This window comes from Carcharhinus amblyrhynchos, chromosome 9, assembly GCF_965287045.1.
Source record: "Carcharhinus amblyrhynchos chromosome 9, sCarAmb.v2.hapA, whole genome shotgun sequence".
Classification (NCBI taxonomy): Eukaryota; Metazoa; Chordata; class Chondrichthyes; order Carcharhiniformes; family Carcharhinidae; genus Carcharhinus; species Carcharhinus amblyrhynchos.
Genome location: NC_137332.1, coordinates 109,771,802 through 109,796,769, shown reverse-complemented (window position 1 = coordinate 109,796,769; position 24,968 = coordinate 109,771,802). Strand labels below are relative to the sequence as shown.

General features: G+C 47.1%; 1 protein-coding gene across 1 annotated transcript in view; it reads left to right on the top strand.

The window, feature by feature from the left end:
• Positions 1–22,943, top strand: part of LOC145348191 (complement factor B-like) — a 64,027-nt gene extending 41,084 nt beyond the window's left edge. The window contains exons 12-18 of the mRNA XM_080196385.1: positions 3,868–3,982; positions 6,038–6,191; positions 11,073–11,155; positions 15,123–15,238; positions 15,650–15,785; positions 18,057–18,106; positions 19,856–22,943. Of these exons, the coding sequence (XP_080052511.1) occupies positions 3,868–3,982; positions 6,038–6,191; positions 11,073–11,155; positions 15,123–15,238; positions 15,650–15,785; positions 18,057–18,106; positions 19,856–20,002 (801 nt within the window). The 3' untranslated portion in view covers positions 20,003–22,943. The remainder of the gene's footprint in view (positions 1–3,867; positions 3,983–6,037; positions 6,192–11,072; positions 11,156–15,122; positions 15,239–15,649; positions 15,786–18,056; positions 18,107–19,855) is intronic.
• The last annotated feature ends 2,025 nt before the right edge of the window (positions 22,944–24,968 follow it).

Sequence of the window (24,968 nt, the reverse complement as noted above, 5' to 3'; positions counted from 1 at the left end):
CCACTGAAGGAGAGATTATTGTCGGTCACACCTTGTTATCAAGTTGTCAGTACGTTTTGCAGTCAATCACAGACATCCCCAGAACCAATTTTCTTGCGGGATGAGTTGTTAATGTAATTGGGAAAGGGACCATTTTAACTTGGCAGATCGATTGATTGATTTGATTTATTGTCACATGTACTGGGATTCATCAGTCGCCTGTGTTGGACTGGGATAGGCACAGTGAGTAATCTCTCAACACCAGGTTACAGTCCAACAGGTTTATTTGGTAACACAAGCTTTTGGCGCACTGCCCCTTCATCAGATGAATGGACCTGATGAAGGGGCAGCACTCCAAAAGCTCGTGCTACCAAATAAACCTGTTGGACTTTAACCTGGTGTTGTGAGATTACTTACTGTACTGAGTTTCAGTGAAACATATTGTTTCTTGAACTATACAGACAAAACATACCTTTTATAGAGTACATTGTGACATGGTGGCACAATGCTACCTCACAGCGCCAGGGAGCCGGGTTTAGTTCACAGCTTGGGTGAGTGTGGAGTTTACACGTTCTCCCCATGTCTGTGTATGTTTCCTCCCACATTCTAAAGATGTGTGGGTTAGGTTGATTGGCCTTGCTAAATTGCCACTTAGTGTCGGGGGAACTAGTAGGGTAAATACGGAGGGTTATGGGGATCAGGCCTGAATGGGATTGTGATTAGTGCAGACTTGATTGGCCGAATGGCCTCCTCCTGCACTGGAGGGATTTGATAATTCAATTCTTCGATTCTATGATACATAGGGGAGAAGGAAAAGGAGAGGATGCAGAATACAGTATTGCAGTTACAGATAAGGTGAAGAGGAAGGTGAGCTCAGTAGTATGATAGGACAGCTCAAAAGTCTGATAACAGCAGGGAAGAAGCTGTTCTTGAGTTAGTTGGTTCGTGACCTCAGACTTTTGTATCTTATTTCCGACAGAAGAAGATGGAAGAGGGAATGTCCAGGGTGCGTGGACTGACTGCTTTTCCGAGGCAGCAGGAAATGTAGACAGAGTCAATGGGTGGGAGGCAGGTTTGTGTGATGGATTGGGCTTCATTCACAATCTTTTGTAGTTTCTTGCGGTCTTGGGCGGAGGAGGAGCCATACCAAGCTGTGAAAGAATGTTTTCTATGGCGCATCTGTAAAAGATGGTGAGCGTCATCATTGACATGCCAAATTTCCTTAATCTTCTGAGAAAGTAGAGGTGTTGGTGGGCTTTCTTAACTATAGTGTTGGCATGGGGGAACCAGGGCAGGTTATTTGTGATCTGGCTACCTAAAAACTTGAAGCTTTCAACCATTTCTGCTTTGTCCCCATTGATGTAGACATATTCTCCACTACGCTTCCTGAAGTTGATGACGACCTCCTTCATTTTGTTGACGTTGAGGCAGAAATTATTGTTGCCGCACCAGTTCACCAGATTCTCTATCTCATTCCTGTACTCTGTCGTCATTGTTTGAGATTCGACCCACTACGGTGGTATCATCAACAAACTTGAAAATTGAGTTTAAGGGGAATTTGGCCAAACAGTCATAGGTGTATGAGGAATTTAGTAGGAGGCTGAAAACACAGCCTTGTGGGGTACCGTGTAGAGGATGATCGTGGAGGAGGTGTTATCACTTATCCTTACTGATTGCGGTCTGCGGGTTAGGAAGTTCAGGACCCAGTTGTAGAGGGAGGAGCTGAGGCCCAGGCAACTAAGTTTGGATATGAGTTTCATAGGAATCATAGCATTGAAGGCTTAGCTGTAATCAATAAATAGAAATCTGAACTGTGGCAGCCTATATACCATCTATAAGATGCACTGCAGGAACTCATCAAGGTTCCTTGGGCAGCACTTTCCAAACCCATAGCCACCACCATCTAGAAGGACAAGAGTAGCAGATACCTAGGAACACCACCACCTAGACTTTCCTCTCCAAGTCATCCTGATTTGGGAATATATCAGCCGTCGCTGGGTCAAAAGCCTGGAATGCCCTCCCCAAGAGCACTGTGAGTGCACCTACACCTCAGGGAATGCAGTGGTTCAAGAAGACAGCTCACCCAGCCTACAGGTGACTCCAAAACCACAGCTTTGTGGCTGACGCTTAACTTCCCTCTGAAATGGCCTGGCAAGCCACTCAGTTCTATGGAGGGCAACACCCATTCATCACAAAAGGTGAACGAAAGAAATAGAAACTAGAAGGAGGAGCACACAATCCGGCCCTTTGAGCCTGCTCCGCCATTCATTTTGATCATGGCTGATCATCAAATTCAATATCCTGACTCCCCTCCCCCTTTCCTCCCCTATCTCTTGACCCTTTCAAGCCCAAGATCGATATCTAATTTCTTCCTGAAATCAGACAACGTTTTGGCCTCAACTACATTCAGTGGTAGTGAATTCTACATGTTCACCAGTATGTGGGTGAAGACATTTCTTCTCATCTCAGTTCAGTCATCAGCGTAGAATCCTTACAGTGCAGAAGGACGCCATTTGGCCCATCAAATCTATACTGACCACAATCCCAACCAGACCCTATTTCCATAACCCCACAGACTTACCCCGTTACTCCCCCTGACACTAGGGTCAATTTAGCATGGCCATTCAACCTAACCTGCACATGTTTGGACTTAAATGTTTACACCTCATCCTCAAACTATGACCTCTTAGTTCGGGACTCCCCCACCATCGGGAACATTCTTTCTGAATCGACCCTGTCTAATCCCATTAAAATTGTACAAGTTTCTATGAGATGCCCTTTCACTCTTCTCCAATCCTAACCGACTTAGTCTCTCCACGTATAACAGACCTGCCATCCAGGAATCAGCCTGGGGAATGGGGATTGAGTGAGAAGTTAGAATTGAAATAGAAGATCAGGCAGGATTGCGCTGAGGCTCAAGGGTCTAAAGCATCTGTTCCTGCTTCTATGTGCTGTGTTCTTTCCCAGCACCTCAAGATCCCGTATGCTGCTTCACCACCTGGGATGGGGAAGCACAGTGGTTAACACTGCTCCTCACAGCACCAGGGACCCAGGTTCAAATCCAGCCTCGGGTGACCATCTATGTGGAGTTTGCACCTTCTCTCTGTGAACACGTGAGCTTCCTCCCACAATGCAGTGAAGTGCAGCTTAGGTGGATTGGCCATGCTAAATTGCTCCTTAGTGTCCAAAGATGTGCAGTTTAGCGGGATTAGTGGGGTAATCCTGTGGAGTTACAGGGATAGAGCTTGAGTGCGATGCTCTGTCAGAGAGTCGGTGAAGGCTCAATGGATCGAATGGTCGAATGGTCTCCTCCTGTGTTTGTAGGGATTCTACTCTATGACAGCTCTGTATTCCTATGGTCTGATCCCCCGGTTTCTCTGCCTGTATTCCTACGGTCTGATCCTCCGGTTTCTCTGCCTGTATTCCGACAGTCTGATCCTCCGGTTTCTCTGCCTGTATTCCTACAATCTGATCCCCCAGTTTCTCTGCCTGTAGCATGCCTACCTTGAGAGTTCCTTTTAATAGAATCACAACAGTGCAGAAAGAGGCCATTCGGCCCATCAAGCCTGCATGGACAACAATCCCACCCAGGTCCTATCCCCATAACCCCATGTATTTACCCTGCTAATCCTCCTTACGGTAAGGGGCAATTTAGCACGACCAATTCACCTAACCCGCACATCTTTGGACTGTGGCAGGAAGCCAGAGCGCCTGGAGGAAACACATGCAGACACGGGGAGAACATGCAGACTCTAAACAGACCGTCACCCGAGACTGGAATTGAACCTGGGTCCCTGCGAAACAGCAGTGCGAACCACTATGCCACCACTCCTCCCCCCTCACCAGGTACCGAGAACAGTAATGAACCCGGCTCTCTTCTCTACACAGGGTACCGGAAGATGCAGTGGGTCGATCGTGTCCCCCAGCTGGGTGCTGACGGCCGCTCATTGCTTGACGGATGGTAAGAACGAAGTAGACGTCAACAAGATTACGGTGAATGTCGGTAAGTCTCCCTTTCCCTTCACTTCACTTGCCTTCGCTGAGATGCGTGGTGGGCTCCCTCGCTATTTGACAGTGAATTTGACCGTGGGCTGGGGAGATTCAATTCTTCGATTTGCGTCCCTTCCACTATGAACAGGAAAATTGGGTGGGATGTGAAATAGGCCCTTTCCCAACACCCTTTGATGGGCAAGAGTGAATATTACACTAAGGAATATTGTCCTATAAAAGGAGTTGAGGAAAGCCATCCATCTCTACTCCAGAGCAATCATCTGTCCAGGGAAGGAACTCCAGTTTCCATGGTGATGGGATGCATGTGACACCACCTCAATACTACTGAAAACAGAAGAGGGTGGTGGGTATCTGGAATTCGCTGTCCAAGTTGGTGGAGGAGGCAGAGACCCTAAATTCTTTAGGGGAGGCACTGACCTAGTAGTCTTATTGCTAGACTATTAATCCAGAAACTCAGCTAATGTTCTGGAGACCCAGGTTCAAATCCTGCCACGGCAGATGGTGGATTCGATTAAAAAAATCTGTAATTGAGAATCTATTGATGACCATGAAACCGTTGTCAATTGTTGGAAAAATCCCATCAGGTTCACTAATGTCCTTTAGGGAAGGAAATTTGCTGTCCTTCCCCAATCTGGCCTACATATGACTCCAGAGAAATGTGGCTGACTCAACTGTCGTCTGAAATGGCCTCACAAGCTACTCAGTTTCCAGGACAATGGGGGACAGGCAGTAAATGCCAGCGATGTGCATGTCCCATCAATGAATTAAAAGAAAGCACCAGGGTCAGCATCTTAAATATTGTAAGCTACAGGGTTATGGGCCTTGTGCAGGAAGGTGGGGTTAGAAAGGGCTGTTGGGTCTCCTGGGGCTGGCATGGGTGAGAGAGCCAAATGGCCTCCTTCTGTGCTGTAACTTTTCTGTGGGTGCTTGGTTCTCAGAACAGGAGTAGGCCTTGCAGCCCTTTGAGTCTACACCACCATTTACTGTGATCGTGACTGCCCCACTATCTCAAAGTCATACTCCAGCACTCTTCCCCTTGGCACCCTCAGAGTCTAGAAATCTATTTCCTTCTTAAATATACAGTGAGTTGGCCACTGATGTTCTGTGGTAGAGAATTCCATAGATTCCCTACCTTCTGCCCTCATCTCAGTCCTAAATGGCCTGCCTCGTACCCTGAGACTGTAACCCTTTGTTCTAGAATCCCTGTACCAGAGGAAACGATGCTCCTGCATCCAGTCAGTCCAACCCTGTCCGAATTTTATATGTTTCAATTAGATACTCTCTGATATTAGCCAGCCAAAAGGGACGCAATGGCATAGTGGCATCAATGCTAAGCTAATTTGCTCTGGGGACCCGGGTACAAATCCCATCACAGCAGATGCTGGGATTTGAATTCAATAAAAAAAAAATCTGGAATTAGGAATCTACTGATGACCATGAAACCATTGTCGATTGTCAGTAAAACCCATCTGGTTCACTAGGGGGAAGCATGGTGGCATTGTGGTTAGCACTTCCACCTCACAGCGCCAGGGACCCGCGTTCGATTCCCGGCTTGGGTCACGTCTCCCCGTGTCTGTGTGGGTTTTTTCCGGGTGCTCCGGCTTCCTTCCACATTCCAAAGATGTGCGGGTTAGGTGGATTGGCCATGTTAAATTGTCCCTTAGTGTCAGGGGAACTAGCCAGAGTAAATGCATGGGGTTGTGAGGATAGGGCTGGGGGGGGATTGTGGTTGGTGCAGACTCGATGGGCCGAAAGACCACCTCCTTCGATGTAGTGATTCTATGATTCTATTCTAATGTCCTTTTCGGAAGGAAATGTGTCTCCTTTGCCTGGTCTGGCCTACATGTGACTCCAGAGCCACAGCAATGTGGTTGGCTCTCAACTGTCCTCGGGCAGTTTGGGATGGGCAATAAATGCAGGCTCGGCAGTCAATATTGGGACAATGGAAATCGGGAAGGCAAGAGCTGGGGGGAAGCAAGTGGGGAAATGCTCCAAGATAACTCGGCCTGAAGGAATGATTTCTCGTTGTCCTGGTCCATTTACACAGGTGCTAGAAACAAGCTATACAAAGTCAAGCAGAAGCATCTCCATCCAAAGTTTGACTTGGGGGCGAAGCTCCGTGAGAATATCACCCAGTTTTATGACTACGACGTGGCTTTACTTGAGTTGACCGAACGAATAAATTTTCGCGACACTGACAGGCAAGTGAATCTTCATCCTTTGGGATGTAGCGGTAATGCCCCCGGACCAGCCTTTCAGAGGTTCAAGTTACCACTCGGGTACAAATCCCACCACGGTGGTTGATAATACTGAAGTGCAATATTTATATTTTAATTTAAAAAACCATCTGGAATGGAAAGCTGGTCTAAGTCGTGGTGACTATGACAGTGTTATCCATTGCAGCCCAGTGGTTAGCACTGCTGCCTCACATAACCAGCGACCCCGGGTTTGATTCCAGTCTTGGGGTGATTGTCTGTGTGGAGTTTGCACGTTATTCCTCTGTGTTTTCTCCGGGTGATCCTCATGGTCACTTTCGCTGACCGGTGTACGAGGACACCCAGGTTTTTGCACATTCCTCTCTCCTAATTTGTGGACATTCCGATCGGAATCTGCCTTCCCGTGTTTGCTACCAAAATAGCTAACTTCACACTTATCCAAATTATTCTGCATCAGCTGCAACTCACTCAACTTGCCCGAATCACATTGAACGACCTCTGCATCCCCCTTACAGCTCACCCTCCAACCCAACTTTGTGCCGTCTGCAAATTTGGAGATATTACATTCAGGTCCCTTATCTAAATTACATTGTGAATAGCTGAGGTCCCAGCAACAATCCGTGAAGTACACACCAGTCACTGACTGCCGATTAGAAAAAGACCCATTTTGTTCTACTCTTTGTTTCCTGTTTGTCAATTAGTTTTCTATCCCTCACAATGCAACCTGAATCCCATGTGCTTTAATTTTACACACTAATTTCTTATGTGGGACTTTGTTGAAAGCCTTCTGAAAGTCCAAATAAACCACGTTCACTAGCTCTCCACATCAACTCCAATAGTTACATCCTTGAAGAATTCCGGTAGATTTCTCAAGCAGGGTTTCCCTTTCACAAATCCATGTGGATTTTGTCTAATCCTGCCAATCTTTTACCCAAGTGTTTTGCTAAAATATCTTTGATAATGGGTTCTTGAATTTTGATTTGATCTGATTTATTATTGTCACATGTATTAGTATACAGTGAAAAGTCTCATTTCTTGCGATTATACAGACAAAGCATACTGTTCATCGAGAAGGAAACAAGAGATTGCAGAATGTCGTGTTACAATCATAGCTAGATTGGAGAGAAAGATCAACTTATTGCAAAGTAGGTCCAAAAGTCTCATGGCAGCAGGGAAGAAGCTGTTCTTGAGTCAGTTGGTGCGTGACCTCAGACTTTTGTATCTTTTTCCCGATGGAAGAAGGTGGAAGACAGAATGTCCGGGACGCGTGGGGTCCCTAATTATGCTGGCTGCTTTGCTAAGGCAGCAGGAAGTGTCGACAGAGTCAATGGGTGAGGCTGGTTTGTGTGATGGACTGGGCTTCAAACACGACCTTTTCTAGTTTCTTGTGGTCTTGGTCAGAGTAGGAGCCATACCAAGCTGTGATACAGCCAGAAAGAATGCTTTCTATGGTGCATCTGTAAAAGTTGGTGAGAGTTGTAGCTGACATGCCAAATTTCCTTCATCTTCTGAGAAAGTAGAGGCATTAGTGGGCTTTCTTAATTATAATGTTGGCATGGGGGGACCAGGACAGGTTGTTAGCGATCTGGGCCCCTAAAAACCTGAAGCTTTCAACCACTTCTACTTCGTCCCTGAATTTTCCCCACTATTGACGTCAGGCTTACTGGTCTGTGATTCCCTGTTTTCTCTCTACCTCCCTTTGAAATGGTAGGGTTACATTAGCTACTCTCCAAATGTGGAACTGCTCCAGAGTCAATAGAATTTTGGAAAATGACCGCCAATGCATTCACTATTTCTAAGGCCTGATAACCTACACCCCACAGCACCTAAATTCCTTAGGTATTGTGGGGTGGAGGTTATCAAGCCCTGGGGACTAATCTGCCTTCAATCCCATCACTTTCCCAAACACCATTTGAGACTTTGTGGTGCTCCGGTGCAGAGGGATCTGGGTGTCCTCATTCATGAGTCACAGAAAACTTGCATATAGGTCCAGCAGGTAATAAAGAAAGCGAATTGAATGTTGGCCTTTATAGCTAAAGGAATAGAATATAAAGATAGGGAAATTGCAACTATACAAGGCATTGGTGAGGTTGCACCTGGAGTATTGTGCACAGTTCTCATCCCCATATTTGAGTAAAGATGTAGTGGCATTGGAGACAGTTCAGAGGATTGATTCCAGAAATGAAGGGTTTATCGTATGAAGAGAGATCGAACAGTTTAAGCCTGTACTCTCTGGAAATTAGAAGAATGAAGGGAGATCAAACTGAAGGCAGAACAAGGTGATGAAAGATATGGATAAAGTAGACGTGGAGCAGATGCTTCCTCTTGTGGGGCATTCCAGGACGAGAGGTCATAGTCTTAGGATAAGGGGAAGCAAACTTAAAACAGAGTTGAGGAGAAACTACTTCTCCCAAAGGGCTGTTAATCTGTGGATTTTGCAACCCCAAAGTGCAGTGGATGCCGGGACAGTGAGTAAATTTAAGGAGGAGTTACACAAATTTTAATGGGTTGAAGAGTTATGGGAAGAAGGCAGGAAAATGGGAATGAGGAGCATATCAACCATGGCGGAGCAGACTCGATAGGCTGAATGGCCTAATTCCGCTCCTATATCTTATGAACTTATGAACCATTTCTCTACTAACACTGACCTCCTTCAGTTCCTCCTCCTCACTAAACCCTGTATCCCCAACATTGCTGGCATCTTATTTGTGTCCTCATTTTTGAAGATCGAATCTCAATATGTATTCATTTGATCAGCCATTCCTTTGTTCCCCACTATAATCCTCTTGATTCTGATTGTAAGGAATCTACATGAAGTTTATTTATTAGTCACAAGAAAGGCTTACATTAGCACTGGAATTAAGTTACTGTGAAATTCCCCTAGTCGCCACAGTCCGGCACCTGTTCGGGTCAATGCACCCAACCAGCACGTCTTTCAAACAGGGGGAGGAAACTGGAGCACCCGGAGGAAACCCACGCAGACACGGAGGGAATGTGCAAACTCCACACAGACAGTGACCCAAGCCAGGAATTGAACCCGGGTCCGTGGCACTGAGGCAGCAGCGTGCCACAGTGCTGCCCATGTATCTTCAGCAATCTCTGTCTCTGCAATTTTCATGCTCCCCAAAAACTTACTCAGATTCTATTTTCCCATTCTTAATCAGGTCCAAGGCCCTCCTTTTACTGAATGCAAAACTGATCACAGTCCTCGTAACGAGAGCATATTCACACCGACCCTAAATATGGACCCAGTGTGATTCAGGATCAGTGTGAATATGGACCTGGTATCAATCCGGATCATTGTGTGCATTGACTTGGTGTGAATCTGGATTATTGTGTGTATTGACCTGGTGTGAATCCAGATTAGAATGGAAATAGTACCAGTTGAATTCAGAACTCAGTTTCTCTCATGTAACTGTGACTGATAGCAGTATATACACCCATGTTTAAATTACGTACGTGCACAGCCCAAAGATGTGGGGGGTAGGTAGATTGGCCATGCTAAACTGACCCTAGTGTCCCGGGATGTGTAAATTAGAGGGATTAGCGGGGCAAAATGTGTGGGGCTGCGGGATAGGGCCTGGGGTGGGATTGTTCTCGGTGAGAAATGATGGGCCAAATGGCCTCCTACAGCATTGTAGGGTTTCTATGATTATATCATGAGGGAAAGCTTTCACCGAGAAGATGTGATTTATAAAATGTAAGACAATGTTTTCTAGGCTATACCATTTGCTGTTGAAGGAAATTTCTGCATAGAGCATGGACAGAGAGAGGGAGACTATACCCAAAACTTCACAGCGAGAGGATTTGAATACAGGGATAAAGATGTTTTGCTGCAATTATACAGGGCATTGGTGAGGCCACACCTGGAGTATTGTGCGCAGTGTTAGTATCCTTATCTGAGGAAGGATGTCCTTAATGTAGAGGGAGTACAGCGAAGGTTTACCAGGCTGATTCCTGGGATGGCAGGTCTGTCACGTGAGGAGAGCTGGATAGGATTATATTCACTGGAGTTTAGAAGAGTGAGAGGGAATCTCATAGGAACTTCTAAAATTCTGACAGAATTAGATAGGATAGATGCAGAAAGAATGTGCCCGATGGTGGGGGAGTCCAAAACTAGGGGTCTTAGTTTGAGGATAAGGATTAGAACTGAGGTGAGGAGAAACTTCTTCACTCAAAGGGTGGAATTCACTCCCACACAAAGCAGTTAGGGCCAAAACGTTGTGATTTCAAGAAGAAATTAGATATAGCTCTTGGGGCTAAAGGGATCAAGGGTATGAGGTAGGCAGGATCAAGATATTGAATTTAATGATCAGCTATGATCATAATGAATGGCACAGCAGGCTCAAAGGGCCGAATGGCCTACTCCAGCTTCTAGTTTCTATGTAAACCAGAGCAAACCAGGAAGCATGGGATGATACAGACTTTCCTATGGATATCCCACTGCTACTGTTTAACTGTCTGTATCATCAGTGGTAATCTCTTGTAAAATCCCTAAAGTGCAGGAGGAAGCTATTCGGCCCATTGAGTCTGCACCAACAACAATCCCACCTAGGCCCTGAAACCCCACATATTTACTATGCTAATCCCTCTCACCTACGCATCCTGGAACACTAAGGGGCAAATTTGCATGGCCAATGCATCTAACCTGCACATTTTTGGAGTGTGGGAGGAAACCCATGCAGATATGGGGAGAATGTGCAAACTCCACACAGACAGTGACCCCAAGGCCAGAATTGAATCCAGGTCCCTGGCACTGTGAGGCAGCAGTGCTAACCACTGTGCCACCGTGTTGCCCTCTCATCTCCAGTACTCCTGTACATTTGGCAGCAGTCTCCTTTCTCACTGATAACTTATTTCTTTCAGTCGATCCATCTGTTTACCGTGCACGAGGGAAACAACGAGAGCCATCAGGAAGAAATTCCCAGGAACACACTGCATGGACCACGGTATGTTTAGGAAAACACAAGGCAGATTCAGTCTCGGGATGACAGTGTGAATGTCAGCGTGTGATTATTGAAGGCTTCCTTCATCATTTATTGGAATCGAGCGGGCAGTTTCACAGAACAGAACGAGTCAGGGGGCTAGCAGAGTAAATACATGGGATTACAGTGATAGGGCCTGGGTGGGATTGTGGATGGTGCAGACTCGATGGGCTGAATGGCTTCCTTCTGCACTATGGGGATTCGATGGTTCTACGAACACAGTAGATCCAAAGTTATATATTCCATTTAAACACTGCAACTGACTCGCACTGTAATATCTATAGATATTTGAATACAAAAAGAGTTAACAAAGTGAGTGATGAATCTGGGGAATTGGGATGAAAAGTAGAGCTTTGGCAGATGATTTAGAATCATAAAACCCTACAGTGTAGACGGAGGCCATATGGCTATCCCTGTACCACCACATATTTACCCTGCTAATGCCCTGACATTAAGGGGCGATTTAGCATGGCCAATCAACCTAACCCACACATCTTTGGACTGAACAAAGAACAAAAACAGCCCGGGAAACAGGCCCTTCGGCCCAATGAGCCTGGGCCGCCATTTTAACATTACCCCCTCCACCCATGACCCTTATCTATTGTTTTATGGCAATCCACATTCAGGGAAATTAATTTAGGGACAATTTATTACTTCCAGTCAGCCTAATAGCACATCTTTGGGGTGTGGGAGGAAACCGGAGCATCCGGAGAAAACCCACGCAAGCACGGAGAGAATGCGCAAACTCCCACAGACACTGGCCCAAATCCATGTGTCTGCACAGCAAACAGTGATAGTCACTGAGCTGTCGTGTTGCCCAGCATCTGGTCCAGTTTAAGCACACACTAACGACAAGGCCTTCTGCAAATATGTGAAAAGTAAAAGGATGAGAAGAGAAGGGATAGGACCTATAAAAGGTGAAGGGGGAAAGGTCTGGGTGGAACCAGAAGAAATGGCAGAGGTGCTTAATGAGTACTTTGCCTCAGTATTCATGGTGGAAACTGATCTGGGAGATTTTGCTACAGGTTTGCAGCAGATGGAAAAGATTGAGTTTGTGGATATTAAGGAAGAGGATGTGTTAGAATTTTTAAATTCTATTAAGATAGACAAGTCGCTGGGACCAGATGGGATGTACCCCAGGTTACTGTGGGAGGTGAGGGAGGTGATTGCAGAGCCCCTGGCGATGATCTTTGCGTCGTCGATGGAGATGGGAGAGGTTCCGGAGGATTGGAGGATTGCGGATGTAGTTCCTATTTTCAAGAAAGGGAACAGCGATAGCCCTGGAAATTACCGACCGGTGAATCTTACCTCAGTGGTTGGTAAGCTGATGGAGAGGCTTCTGAGGGACAAGATTTATGAGCATTTGGAGAGGTTTAGCATGATCAGAAATAGTCAGCATGGTTTTGTCAAGGGCAGGTCGTGCCTTACAAGCCTAGTTGAGTTCTTCGAAAATGTGACTGAACACATTGATGAAGGAAGAGCAGTGGACGTGGTGTACATGCAGCAAGGCGTTTGATAAGGTCCCCCATGCAAGACTTCTTGAGAAGGTGAGAGGGCATGGGATCCAAGGGGCTTTGGCCTTGTGGATCCAGAACTGGCTTGCCTGCAGAAGGCAGAGAGTGGTTGTGGATGGGTCTTTTTCTGCATGGAGGTCAGTCACCCGTGGAGTGCCCCAGGGATCTGTTCTAGGACCCTTGCTGTTTGTCATTTTCATAAATGACCTAGATGAGGAAGTGGAGGGATGGGTTAGTAAGTTCGCCGATGACACGCAGGTCGGTGGTGTTGTGGATGGTCTGGAAGGATGTCAGAAGTTGCAGCAGGACATAAATAGGATGCAAGATTGGGCGGAGAAGTGGCAGATGGACTTCAACGCGGATAAATGTGTAGTGGTCCATTTTGGCAGGACCAATGGGATGAACGAGTACACTATCAAGGGCAGGAGTCTTAGCAGTGTCGAAGAGCAGAAGGATCTTGGGGTCCGGGTCCACAGGATCCTTAAATCGGCCTCGCAGGTGGAGGATGTGGTCAAGAAGGCGTATGGTGTACTGGCCTTCATTAATCGAGGGATCGAGTTTAGGAGTCGGGAGGTAATGCTGCAACTTTATAAGACCCTTGTCAGACCCCACTTGGAGTACTGTGCGCAGTTCTGGTCGCCTCACTATAGGAAGGATGTGGAAGCTATTGAAAGGGTGCAGAGGAGATTTACAAGGATGTTGCCTGGATTGGGAGGCATGCCTTATGAAGTTAGGTTGAGGGAGCTGGGACTCTTCTCCCTGGAGAGGCGTAGGTTGAGAGGCGACCTGATAGAGGTTTATAAAATGTTGAGAGGAATAGATAGGGTGGATTCTCAGAGGCTATTTCCCTGGGTTGAAATGGTTGCTACGAGAGGACACAGATTTAAGGTGCAGGGAAGCAAGTACAGAGGTAATGTTAGGGGTAAGTTTTTCACTCAGAGGGTGGTGAGTGAATGGAATCGGCTGCCGTCAGTGGTGGTGGAGGCGAACTCGCTGGGGTCTTTTAAAAGACTTCTGGATGAGAATATGGGATTTAATGGGATTGGGGGTTATAGATAGGTCTATGGATTGGTAGGTATTGATGTGATCGGCGCAACTTGTGGGCTGAAGGGCCTGTTTGTGCTGTAGTGTTCTATGTTCTATGTATGTTCTATGAAGCACTAGGCCACTCTCGAACATTCAAGAGCAGCCCATCGCGTGTATGCCCCTCGTCGGACAACAAGGCGGACTGACTTAAAACCCACACAGACTTGGGGAGAATGTGCAATCTCCACACTTACCCGAGGCTGGAATCAAACTCAGGTTCCTGGTGATGTGAGGCAGCAGTGCTAAGCATCATGCCGCTGTGCTGCACACATTATTTTGCACACTCAGAGAACATCTGTACCATCCCAGAAATAGATGTAAAAAATTCCTATTCCTATATTAAATCCTCTCCATTTGAAGGCCAACGTACCATTTGCCTTCTTTACTGCCTGCTGTCCCTGTGTGCTTACTTTCAGCAACTGATGTAGTTCCTATTTTCAAGAAAGGGAACAGCGATAGCCCTGGAAATTACCGACCGGTGAATCTTACCTCAGTGGTTGGTAAGCTGATGGAGAGGCTTCTGAGGGACAAGGTCTCGTTGAGTTTCCACCTCTCTCAATTTACATCCATTCAAATAATAATCTGTCTTCCTATTTTGCTACCTGAGTGGATAACCTCACAGTTATCGACAATATACTGCATCTATCTTGCATGTGCCCCAGCCTGTCCACATCACACTGAAACATCTCTGCATCCTCCTCAGAGCTCACCCTCCCACCCAACTTTGTATCATTTGCAAATTTGGGGATAATATATTTAGTTCCCTGTTCCAAATCATTAATATATAATGTGAACAGTCCTAGCACAGATCCCAGTGATACCCCACTGGTCACTACCTGCCAATCAGAAAAAGACACATTTATGCCAACTCTTTGCTTCTATCTGCTAACAAACTTTCTATCCATCTCCAGGGTTGTCTTCTGAGGAAAGTTTGGAGAGGTTACGTTTCTACCCACTAGAATTTAAACTCGTATGGGGCAACTTGATTGGAACCATCAATACCCTGAGGAGTATTGACAGGATGGAGAGGATGATTCCTCTTCACAGACAATGTAGAGCTAGGGGCCATTGTTTAAAAGTAAGGGATCCTCATTTAAGGCAGATACGAGGAAAACCTTTCTCTCTCAGTTCGAGAGACCCTGGGACTCTCTTTACATTGTAACCGACCCGCACTGTAACCCATTTGCCCTGTAAACGACCCGACCCGTAACCGGCCCGCCCTGTAACTGTGTGATTGAGGTGTGGGATTCGGTCGATTTGGAGTTTCGGCTCCAGTGGTAGGAGAGCTGTCTCATTGGCCCACAATTTTCACTTGACTTTCCTCTGAACAGAGTTGGAGATGTTACCTACCCCTGGGCCGGTGCCCGCCGACTTTTTGACATATGAAGGAAAGCCTGAGGCGCAGAAGCTGACGCTGGCGCAAGTCACAATAAAGACGTCAGAAGGTGTAAGTGATGAATCTGACTATCTGTCTAGCGGGAACCCTGTCTCCGCCTGAAATCCTCCCCCACTGGCTCCTATCAGTGCCGCTGGCATATTGCACCATGAGAGGCTGCACACTTCAGTGCAGACATTGCTCCCTGTTAGCACTGCCCATTGCATTTTCTGTGGGATTGGGTTGTTGGAGGGGGAGGGAGGAGCAGGGGGCGTGGAATCACTGACTTATCATCACAAGCTGGTTTCCAACCTGCCATTCCTGATCACTAAGCAATGAGCATTGCCTTTCATTCAGTACCCCCTTCGCAGCTCTTCTTAACTCAGCAATAATCTCCTCGCCAAAGGAGCGGTTTTTTGTTTAAATATCTGAGGACTCTGGATGTCAGTGTTGTGTTGAGTTACTTTCTGTCTCTCTGTTTAGCAACGGAAAGCCTGTGAGGCGAATGCACTCCAAGCTCCAGAATACAAAAATGTGTCTCATGTGCATCAGGTGGTGACAGAAAGATTCCTTTGCACAGGAGGAATGGAACCAGTGGTTGAGAAGGTTTCCTGTAAAGGTACATGGATCAGCACTTTAAACAGGCCACTGTGCATCTGTTTCTGTGTATTGTGTGTGTACTTGTGCGTCTGTGACTGCTTCTTTGTGTATGAATGCTTGTGTGTATCTGCTTCTGTTTATGTGTGTCTTTGTGACTTTTTCTGTGTGTGTGTGCGCATGTGCATTTCTGTGCATGTATGTGTTTGTGTGTGCGCATTTCTGTGCGTGTGTTTACATTTCTGTGTGCATGTTTCTGTGCGTGTCTTTCTGTGCGTGCGTGTGCATTTGTGTGTGTGCGTGTGCATTTCTGTGCGTGCATGTGCGTTTCTGTGCATGCGTGTGCATTTCTATGTGTGCATGTCCATTTCTGTTTTTCGTGCGTATGTTTCTGTGCATGCGTGTGTTTTTCTGTGTGTATGTTTCTGTGTGTGTTCGCGCGCGCATGTTTGTGCATGCGTGTGCGTTTCTGTGCATGCGTGTGCGCGTTTCTGTGCATGTGTGCGTGTTTCTGTGTGTGTGTGTGTTTCTGTGCGTGTGTATTTCTATCTGTCGGTTTCCATGTTTCTGTGTTTCCGAGTCTCTCTGCGTTTGTATTTGTCTGCTTGCTAGTGTCTCTGTGTCTATCTGCTTGCTAGTTTTTCAGTATTAGCTTCTGTGTCTTTACATGTGTAACTGCGTGTGTTTGTCCATGTGCAGGTGTGCACATTTCTCTGTGAACCTCTTTGTGTCTCACCAACTAGGTCTGATTTCTGTGTGTATGTCCTTGCATGCGCACACGCTTGTGCGCGTCCGTGTGTGTGTGTGTGTGTGTGTGTGTGATGTCTCTGGGTAAGACTGTTTCTGTATCTGTGTGTCTCTGTATGCGTGTGTGTGTGTTTGTGTGAGTCTGTTTGTGTTTCTGCTTGTGCCTGTGTGTGCATTTGTACCTGTATGTTTGTGTCTGTGTATCTATCTGTGTGATATGAGGAAGAAAGCTTTTTTATACAAAGAGTGTTTCGGGTCTGGGATGAGCTGCCTGGAAGTGTGGTGAAGGAAGGTTCTACTGAGGCATTCAAAAGAATATTAGATAATTACTTGAATAAAAGTAATGCATGGGGAAAAGGCAGGGGAATGGCACTAAGTCGTGATGCTTGTTCTAAGATTCCTCCTGCTCCATAATGATTCTGTGAGTCTGTGAGCATGTGTGAGTAAGAAGTCTCACAACACAAGATTAAAATCCAACAGGTTTATTTAGTATCACGAGCTTTTGGAGTGCTGCTCCTTCCTCAGGGGAGTAAATTACACAGCTGATGAAGGAGCAGCCCTCTGAAAGCTCATGGTACAAAATAAACCTGTTGGACTTTAACCTGGTGTTGTGAGACTTCTTACTGTGCCCACCACTGCATGTGTGTGTGAGAGAGAGAGAATATGGCTGTGTGCACACGCACGAGTGTGTGTCAGAGTATGTGTGTGTACGCGTGAACGTGTACACGAGATATGTGTGTATGCGTGCATGAGAGTACATGTGTGTGTGTGCGCCCAAGAGTGTATGTACGTGTGTACACGTATGTGTGTGTGTGTACATTGTGTGTGTACATGTGCGCACCGTGTGTACATGTGTGCATCGGGTGCATGTGGGCAAGTACACAGGTGCACAAAGGAATGAGCGTGCAGGAGCAAATCTGTGTGTCTGTCTGTGTGTGTATGTCCTCGTGACAGGTATTGACTGAGTGGACGGGGAGGAACTGTTAAAAGTGTCCGCAAAAAGAAGCACAGGGTTAAAATTGGCGCAGTGGTTAGCACTGCTGCCTCACAGCACCAGGGAGCCAGGTTTGATTCCCAGTTTGGGTGACTGTGTGCGTGAAGTTTGCACATTCTCCCCGGGTCTGCGTGGATTTCCCCCGGGTGCTCCGGTTTCCTCCCACAGTCCGAAAGACTGGCTGGGTGCATTGGACATGCTAAATTCTCCCTCAGTGTCCTGAACAGGCGCTGGAGTGTGGCGACTAGGGGATTTTCACAGTAACTTCATTGCAGTGTTAATGTAAGCCTACTTGTGACACTAATAAATAAACTTTTTCAATTGGCAAAGAAAAGACAGGAAGTTTTAAGGGGAATATTGCTGGACAGGCGAGTTGTTATGTCCTGTGTGAAAGCAGATTGAATAGTAACAGATTGCGGGGAAATGCAAGAGATAAGATACAAATTGGGTTGCTTTTTCAGAAGGCCAGCACTGACACAATTATTCTGAGATTGGGCATGACGACTTGTTAAAAAGATTCCGTTCAGTCTTTCTTTGGAATTTTCATTACAGGTGATTCAGGAGGTGCCTTATTCATCCAGAAAAAACGACGTTACATCCAGGTGCGTTTGAAAAATCTTTCAGAGACCTTCTTTCCCTTGCGCACTGGGCATATGTGTCATATTTTTCCTGCTAGCCCTTCCTGAGGTGTCAGTGGCCCAACCTCGAGTTGGATGCAGGCCAACTACAAACATCAGGGGTGACGCCCCCAGCGAACTGCTGAGGGAGTGCCGCACTGTCAGAGGGTCAGTGCTGAGGGAGTGCCGCACTGTCAGAGGGTCAGTGCTGAGGGAGCGCCGCACTGTCAGAGGGTCAGTGCTGAGGGAGTGCCGCACTGTCAGAGGGTCAGTGCTGAGGGAGCGCCGCACTGTCAGAGGGTCAGTGCTGAGGGAGTGCCGCACTGTCAGAGGGTCAGTGCTGAGGGAGTGCCGCACTGTCAGAGGGTCAGTGCTGAGGGAGTGCCGCACTGTCAGAGGGTCAGTGCTGAGGGAGTGCCGCACTGTCAGAGGGTCAGTGCTGAGGGAGTGCCGCACTGTCAGAGGGTCAGTGCTGAGGGAGTGCCGCACTGTCAGAGGGTCAGTGCTGAGGGAGTGCCGCACTGTCAGAGGGTCAGTGCTGAGGGAGTGCCGCACTGTCAGAGGGTCAGTGCTGAGGGAGTGCCGCACTGTCAGAGGGTCAGTGCTGAGGGAGTGCCGCACTGTCAGAGGGTCAGTGCTGAGGGAGTGCCGCACTGTCAGAGGGTCAGTGCTGAGGGAGTGCCGCACTGTCAGAGGGTCAGTGCTGAGGGAGTGCCGCACTGTCAGAGGGTCAGTGCTGAGGGAGTGCCGCACTGTCAGAGGGTCAGTGCTGAGGGAGTGCCGCACTGTCAGAGGGTCAGTGCTGAGGGAGTGCCGCACTGTCAGAGGGTCAGTGCTGAGGGAGTGCCGCACTGTCAGAGGGTCAGTGCTGAGGGAGTGCCGCACTGTCAGAGGGTCAGTGCTGAGGGAGTGCCGCACTGTCAGAGGTTCAGTGCTGAGGGAGTGCCGCACTGTCAGAGGTTCAGTGCTGAGGGAGTGCCGCACTTTCAGAGGGTCAGTGCTGAGGGAGTGCCGCACTGTCAGAGGGTCAGTGCTGAGGGAGTGCCGCACTGTCAGAGGGTCAGTGCTGAGGGAGTGCCGCACTGTCAGAGGGTCAGTGCTGAGGGAGTGCCGCACTGTCAGAGGGTCAGTGCTGAGGGAGTGCCGCACTGTCAGAGGGTCAGTGCTGAGGGAGTGCCGCACTGTCAGAGGGTCAGTGCTGAGGGAGTGCCGCACTGTCAGAGGGTCAGTGCTGAGGGAGTGCCGCACTGTCAGAGGGTCAGTGCTGAGGGAGCGCCGCACTGTCAGAGGGTCAGTGCTGAGGGAGCGCCGCACTGTCAGAGGGTCAGTGCTGAGGGAGCGCCGCACTGTCAGAGGGTCAGTGCTGAGGGAGTGCCGCACTGTCAGAGGGTCAGTGCTGAGGGAGTGCCGCACTGTCAGAGGGTCAGTGCTGAGGGAGTGCCGCACTGTCAGAGGGTCAGTGCTGAGGGAGTGCCGCACTGTCAGAGGGTCAGTGCTGAGGGAGTGCCGCACTGTCAGAGGGTCAGTGCTGAGGGAGTGCCGCACTGTCAGAGGGTCAGTGCTGAGGGAGTGCCGCACTGTCAGAGGGTCAGTGTGTAATTATAACACACGCCGAATCAGGATACTAAATTCAATGATCAAAATGAATGGCAGAGCAGGCTCGAAGTCCTACTCCTGCTTCTAGTTTCTGTACTTTCATTTATTTTCTAACATGTGCACTCCTGTCATCTGCAGGTGGGTGTTTTGAGCTGGGGAATTATTAATGTCTGTGAAGACGTGGCCGCAAAAAAGAAATACGCTCGGGATTTTCACATCAACTTATTTAAGGTGTTGCCGTGGTTGAAAGAGAAAGTTGGCCAAATTATAACTTTTATTACTTAGTGGGAGGGGTTGGGGGAGGGGGTGGTCAGAAGATGGCCATTTGGCCCTTTGAGCCTGTACCAATTGCTCTGTTGAACCCAGCTTTGCATCTTATTGGATTTGGCCCCCCCCATACCCACATCGACCATCCTGCCCTTTTGAACTAAAACCCCCTATCCTTCCGGGGACCATATCCCTCTATTCCCATCCTATTCGTGTATTTGTCGAGACGCCCCCTAAAACTCACAATCGTATCTGCTTCCACTACCTCCCCTGGCAGCGAGTTCCAGGCACCCACCACTCTCCGTGTAAAAAAAACTTGCCTCGTTCATCTCCTTTAAACCTTGCCCCTCGCACCTTAAACCTAAAAGAGAAAAGAGTTCCAAAGGTGCACAACCGTCTGGAGGAATAAATTCCCCCTCACCTCAGTCTTAGACGGATGATCTCTCATTCTGAAATTGTGCCCCCAGAACTAGATTCTCCCAATGATTGAAAACGTCCTCTCAATGTCCTCCCTGTTAGGCCCCATCAGAGTACGTTTCAAACAAAGAAAAGTACAGCACAGGAACAGACCGTTCAGCCCTCCAAGCTCATGCCGATCATGATGCTCTAACTAAACTGAGAAACCCTTCTTCCCTTACTCGGTCCATATCCCTCTATTCCCTCCCTATTCAGGTACCCATTCAGATGCCTCATAAATGTTGCCAATGTGCCTACTTCCACTACCCCCTCTGGCAGTGCGCTCCAGGCACCCACCACTCTCTGCATGAAAAACTTCCCCTGCACATCTCCCTTAAACTTGCCCCCTCTCACTTTGATCCTGTGCCCTCTTGTAATTGACCCTTCCACCCTGGGAAAAAAGCTCTGATTATTCACCCTGTCGGTGCTTCTCATAATTTTGTAGACCTCTATCAGGTCTCCCCTCAGCCTCCATCTTTCCAGTGAAAACAATCCTATTTATTCAACCTCTCCTCATAATCAACACCCTCGAGACTTGGCAACATCCTGGTGAACCTTCTTTGCACCCTCTCCAAAGCTTCCCCATCTTTTTGATGGTGTGGTGACCAGTACTGCACGCAATAATCCAAATGTGGCCTAACAAAGGTTTTATATAACCGCAACGTGATTTCCAACTCTTGTACTCAATTCCTGGCTGATGACGGCAAGCGTGCCATATGCCTTCTTAATCACCATGCCTATCTGTGTTGCTATTTTCAGGGAACTGCACACCCAGATCTGGCTGGATGTTAATATTCCAAAGAGTTCTGCCATTTACAGTATAATTCATACTTAAATTTGATCCTCCAAAATGCACTACCTTGCATTTGTCCAGATTAAATTCCATCTGCCATTTCTGTGCCCAAGTCTCCAATCTATCTATATCCTGTTGTGTCCACTGACAATCCTTGGCACTATCAGCAACTCAATCACCACTCATCTCCTAAACCTCAACGGGTATCAGACCGACCTCCTCAGCCTTTTCCCCACAAGAAAACCCACCATCCATTCCAGAAATCAGCCTCATGGGCCATCTCTGTACTGCCTCCAATGAAAGTATATTCTGGGGACTGGGACTATACACTGTTCCAGGTGCAGCCTCAATGCCCTGTAGTAAGACTACCTTACTTCTATACTTCATCCCCCTTGCAAAAGAGGTCAAATTTCTAATTCCTTCTTAATCACTTACTATACCTGCAGCCTGACTTTTTTATGGTTGATGTACAAGGACCCAGGTCCTTTTCTGCCTTCAGTTAAATAATGTTCTCACTGAAAAGATTATTATTCAGGCTAGTCTGCACTATATAGAAGCCATGTATTGGCACAGGCTTGGTGGGCCGAAGGGCCAATACTGCATTGTTCTTTGTTCTTCTATCCATCCTGAAGGAGCATAGTTGCTCCAAATGGGGTCCAACCAGAGTTTGATACAACGGTAAAATAACTTCCTCCAATACCTGGAGTCATAGGGCAGTACAGCATGGAAATAGGTCCTCGGCCCAACCAGTCCATGCCAAACACGATGCCCTCTCAGCCAGTTCCCATTACCCATGTTTGGCCCATATCCCTCTAATCCTTTCCCATCCATGTACTTATCCAAATGCTTTTTAAATGTTGCTATTGAACCCGTCTCAACCACATTCTCTGGCAGCTGATTCCAGATACACACCACCCTCTGTGTGAAGGAAGGTCCCTTTCTTTCTCCTCTCATCTTAAACCTATGCCCTCTAGTTTTTAATTCCCCAACGTTGGGAAAAAGACTGTGAATGTTCACCCTGTCTTTGACCCTCATGATTTTACTCACCTCAGTGAGGTCACCCCTCATTCTCCAACTCTCGAGGAATAAAGCTCTAACTCAGGCCCGCTACTCCTGGTAACATCCTCGCAAATCTTCTTTGCACTCTTTCCAGTTTATCAACATCTTCCCGAGAGCAGAGTGACATATTCCAGCCCTCTGAAGATAAAGGCAACATTCTTAATTATCTTTCACTGCAATTCGCTCGCTATTCTTTCCCCGCTGTTCTCAAATCTCACCATTCCTCCGCAGTTCCTTGTTTTGCAACATTTAGGGAATACTCTGATCTTTGCCATACCTCCCCCACCTTAGTTTTCATTGAATCCATAGAATCCCCACAGTGCAGAAAGAGACAATTTGACCCATCAAGCCTGCACTGACAACAATCCCAACCAGACCCTATCCCCACAACCCCGACTATTTACCCTACTAATCCCCCTGACACTGTGGGAGGAAACCCATGCAGATATGGGAAGAAGGTGCAAACACAAATAGTTATCCAAGGCCAGAATTGAACCCAGGTCCCTGGGTGGAGAGGCAGGAGTGCTAACCACTGTGACCACATTTTGAAAGTGCTTTGGGGCATCCTGGAGTAAATGCAAGTCCGTCTATCTATCCGACATTGTGTCTCCCTGTTTCTGGATTCTCCTCACCCTGCCCCTTTTGCCCATCCATTTTATCAATCAATGTATTGCCAACTTTTCGCTGTCATCTGCGTTATTTACTGGGCTGCCTGAGATGGTGTTATCAGCTTACTTGGGTAAATGGTGCTTTACTCATTCATATGTGCTCTTTATATTGTGAAAAGCTGTGGTGATCCAGATCCCTCGGGTACACCACTGGTCACATACTGGGATTACATACCGTTACTTCTCCTCACCTAACCAATTTCCTATCCATGTTGATTGGTCACCTCAATGTGCTCTAATCCTTGTTAACAATCTGTCATGTGGAACCTTATTGAATATCTTCTGGAGCTCCATGCTAATTATAAAAACTTTCCCAAATCCACCACATTCATTACATTCTCCACAAATGCAACTTGGACATGACTTCATCATTCGGGTCTTTTGATATTCATTCAACTGCTCATTCTCTCCCTTTCTCATAAGAGATTTGAGCTGTGGATTCATCAGGCACTTGATTTGACAACACAAGGCAACACTGTGGCTGCCAATAGATTAAGCTGAAAGCAAAGGCCCTTCATCAACTGGGCCAAGTGTAAGATCTTGCCTTGACCTCATCAAATCATTCACCAATCAAGCAACCTTCTCACCATTCAGTTTCAGTCACAAAGAGGGAGGGAATGAGAGAGAAAGAAAGAGAAAGTGAGCGAGGAAAGAAGAGGGAAATACAAAGTGAGAGAGAGAGAGATAGCACGTAAGAGAGAGACAGAAAGAAAGAGAGGTAATGTGGAAAGACCAAGAGAGGGAAAGATGCAGAGAAAATCATGAGGAGAGAGAGAGAGAGACAAACCATGACAGAAACAGAGAGCAAGAGGATGAGATAGAGGGGGAAAGAGAATGAGAGAGACTGAAACAGCGAGAGAATGAGATGGAGAGGGAAAGACACAATGGGACTGAACGAGAAGGACAGGGAAAGAGAGAGAGAGACAGGCTGGGAAAGAAAAAGACAGTATGAGAAAGAGAGAGAGAGTTGGAGAGAAAGAGACAGAGAGCATAAAAGAGTGGGTGAGATGGACAAAAAAAGAGACAGCATGAGAGTCTGAGAGGAAGAGAGTGAAAGAGACAGAAAGAGAAAGTGAGAGAAAGAGACAAATAGGGCGAGACAGAATGAGAGACGAGGTTGTGAGAAAGAAAGGGAGAGACAGCACATACTGTGCGAGATGCAGAAGGAGGAAGGCAGAGAGAGAAGAACATTGCTTTGAGCTCCTGACACAACCCTGAACATTTACTCAGGATAGGTATCATTGATGTATTAGTTAAAAATGGTCAAAAGGCTTTTCTGAAGCATCCCACACTTCAAAACAAGAGGAATAGCTGACTGTGGATTTTTACCAATTCATTTCCCCTCCCCTATCAGTTCTGTGCCATTTAATGTGTACTGGCTTCAATGTGTTTCTTGTGATTGCAACAATTATAACGGTAGCGGAAATAAACTTTGTAAATACCTTTAGTTCCTTGTGACAAATGCTTCCCAATAAGCAATGTGCCATCAGAGTGTTTGGATAGACTGAAGCACGTTATGAGAGTCATAGAAGATAAAGCATCTAATACTTGACTGTATTTTAGTCATAGAATCCCTACAGTACAAAAGGAGGTCATTCAGCCCATCGAGTCTGTACTGACCATAATCCCACCCTGGCCCTATTCCCATAACCCCACACATTTATCCTGCTAATCCCCCTGACGCTGAAGTCAATTTAATGTGGCCAATCAACCTAACCCACGTGCCTTTTGGAGCGTGGGAGAAAACCAGAGCACCCAGAGGAAACCCATGCAGACATGGGGAGAATGTGCAAACTCCACACAGACAATGACCCGAGGCTGGAATTGTCCGTGTCCAAATGCAGCAACGTCCAAGCGTGGGCTGACAATTTGTAAGTTATGTTTGCACTACACAAGTGCCAGGCATCTATCCCTCAAACAGGGGTTTTGTCTCAGATGCCAAGTATTGAGCTGAGTATTTATCATGATCGGTGCAAGTTTAGAGGGCCGAAGGGCCTGTTTCTGTGCT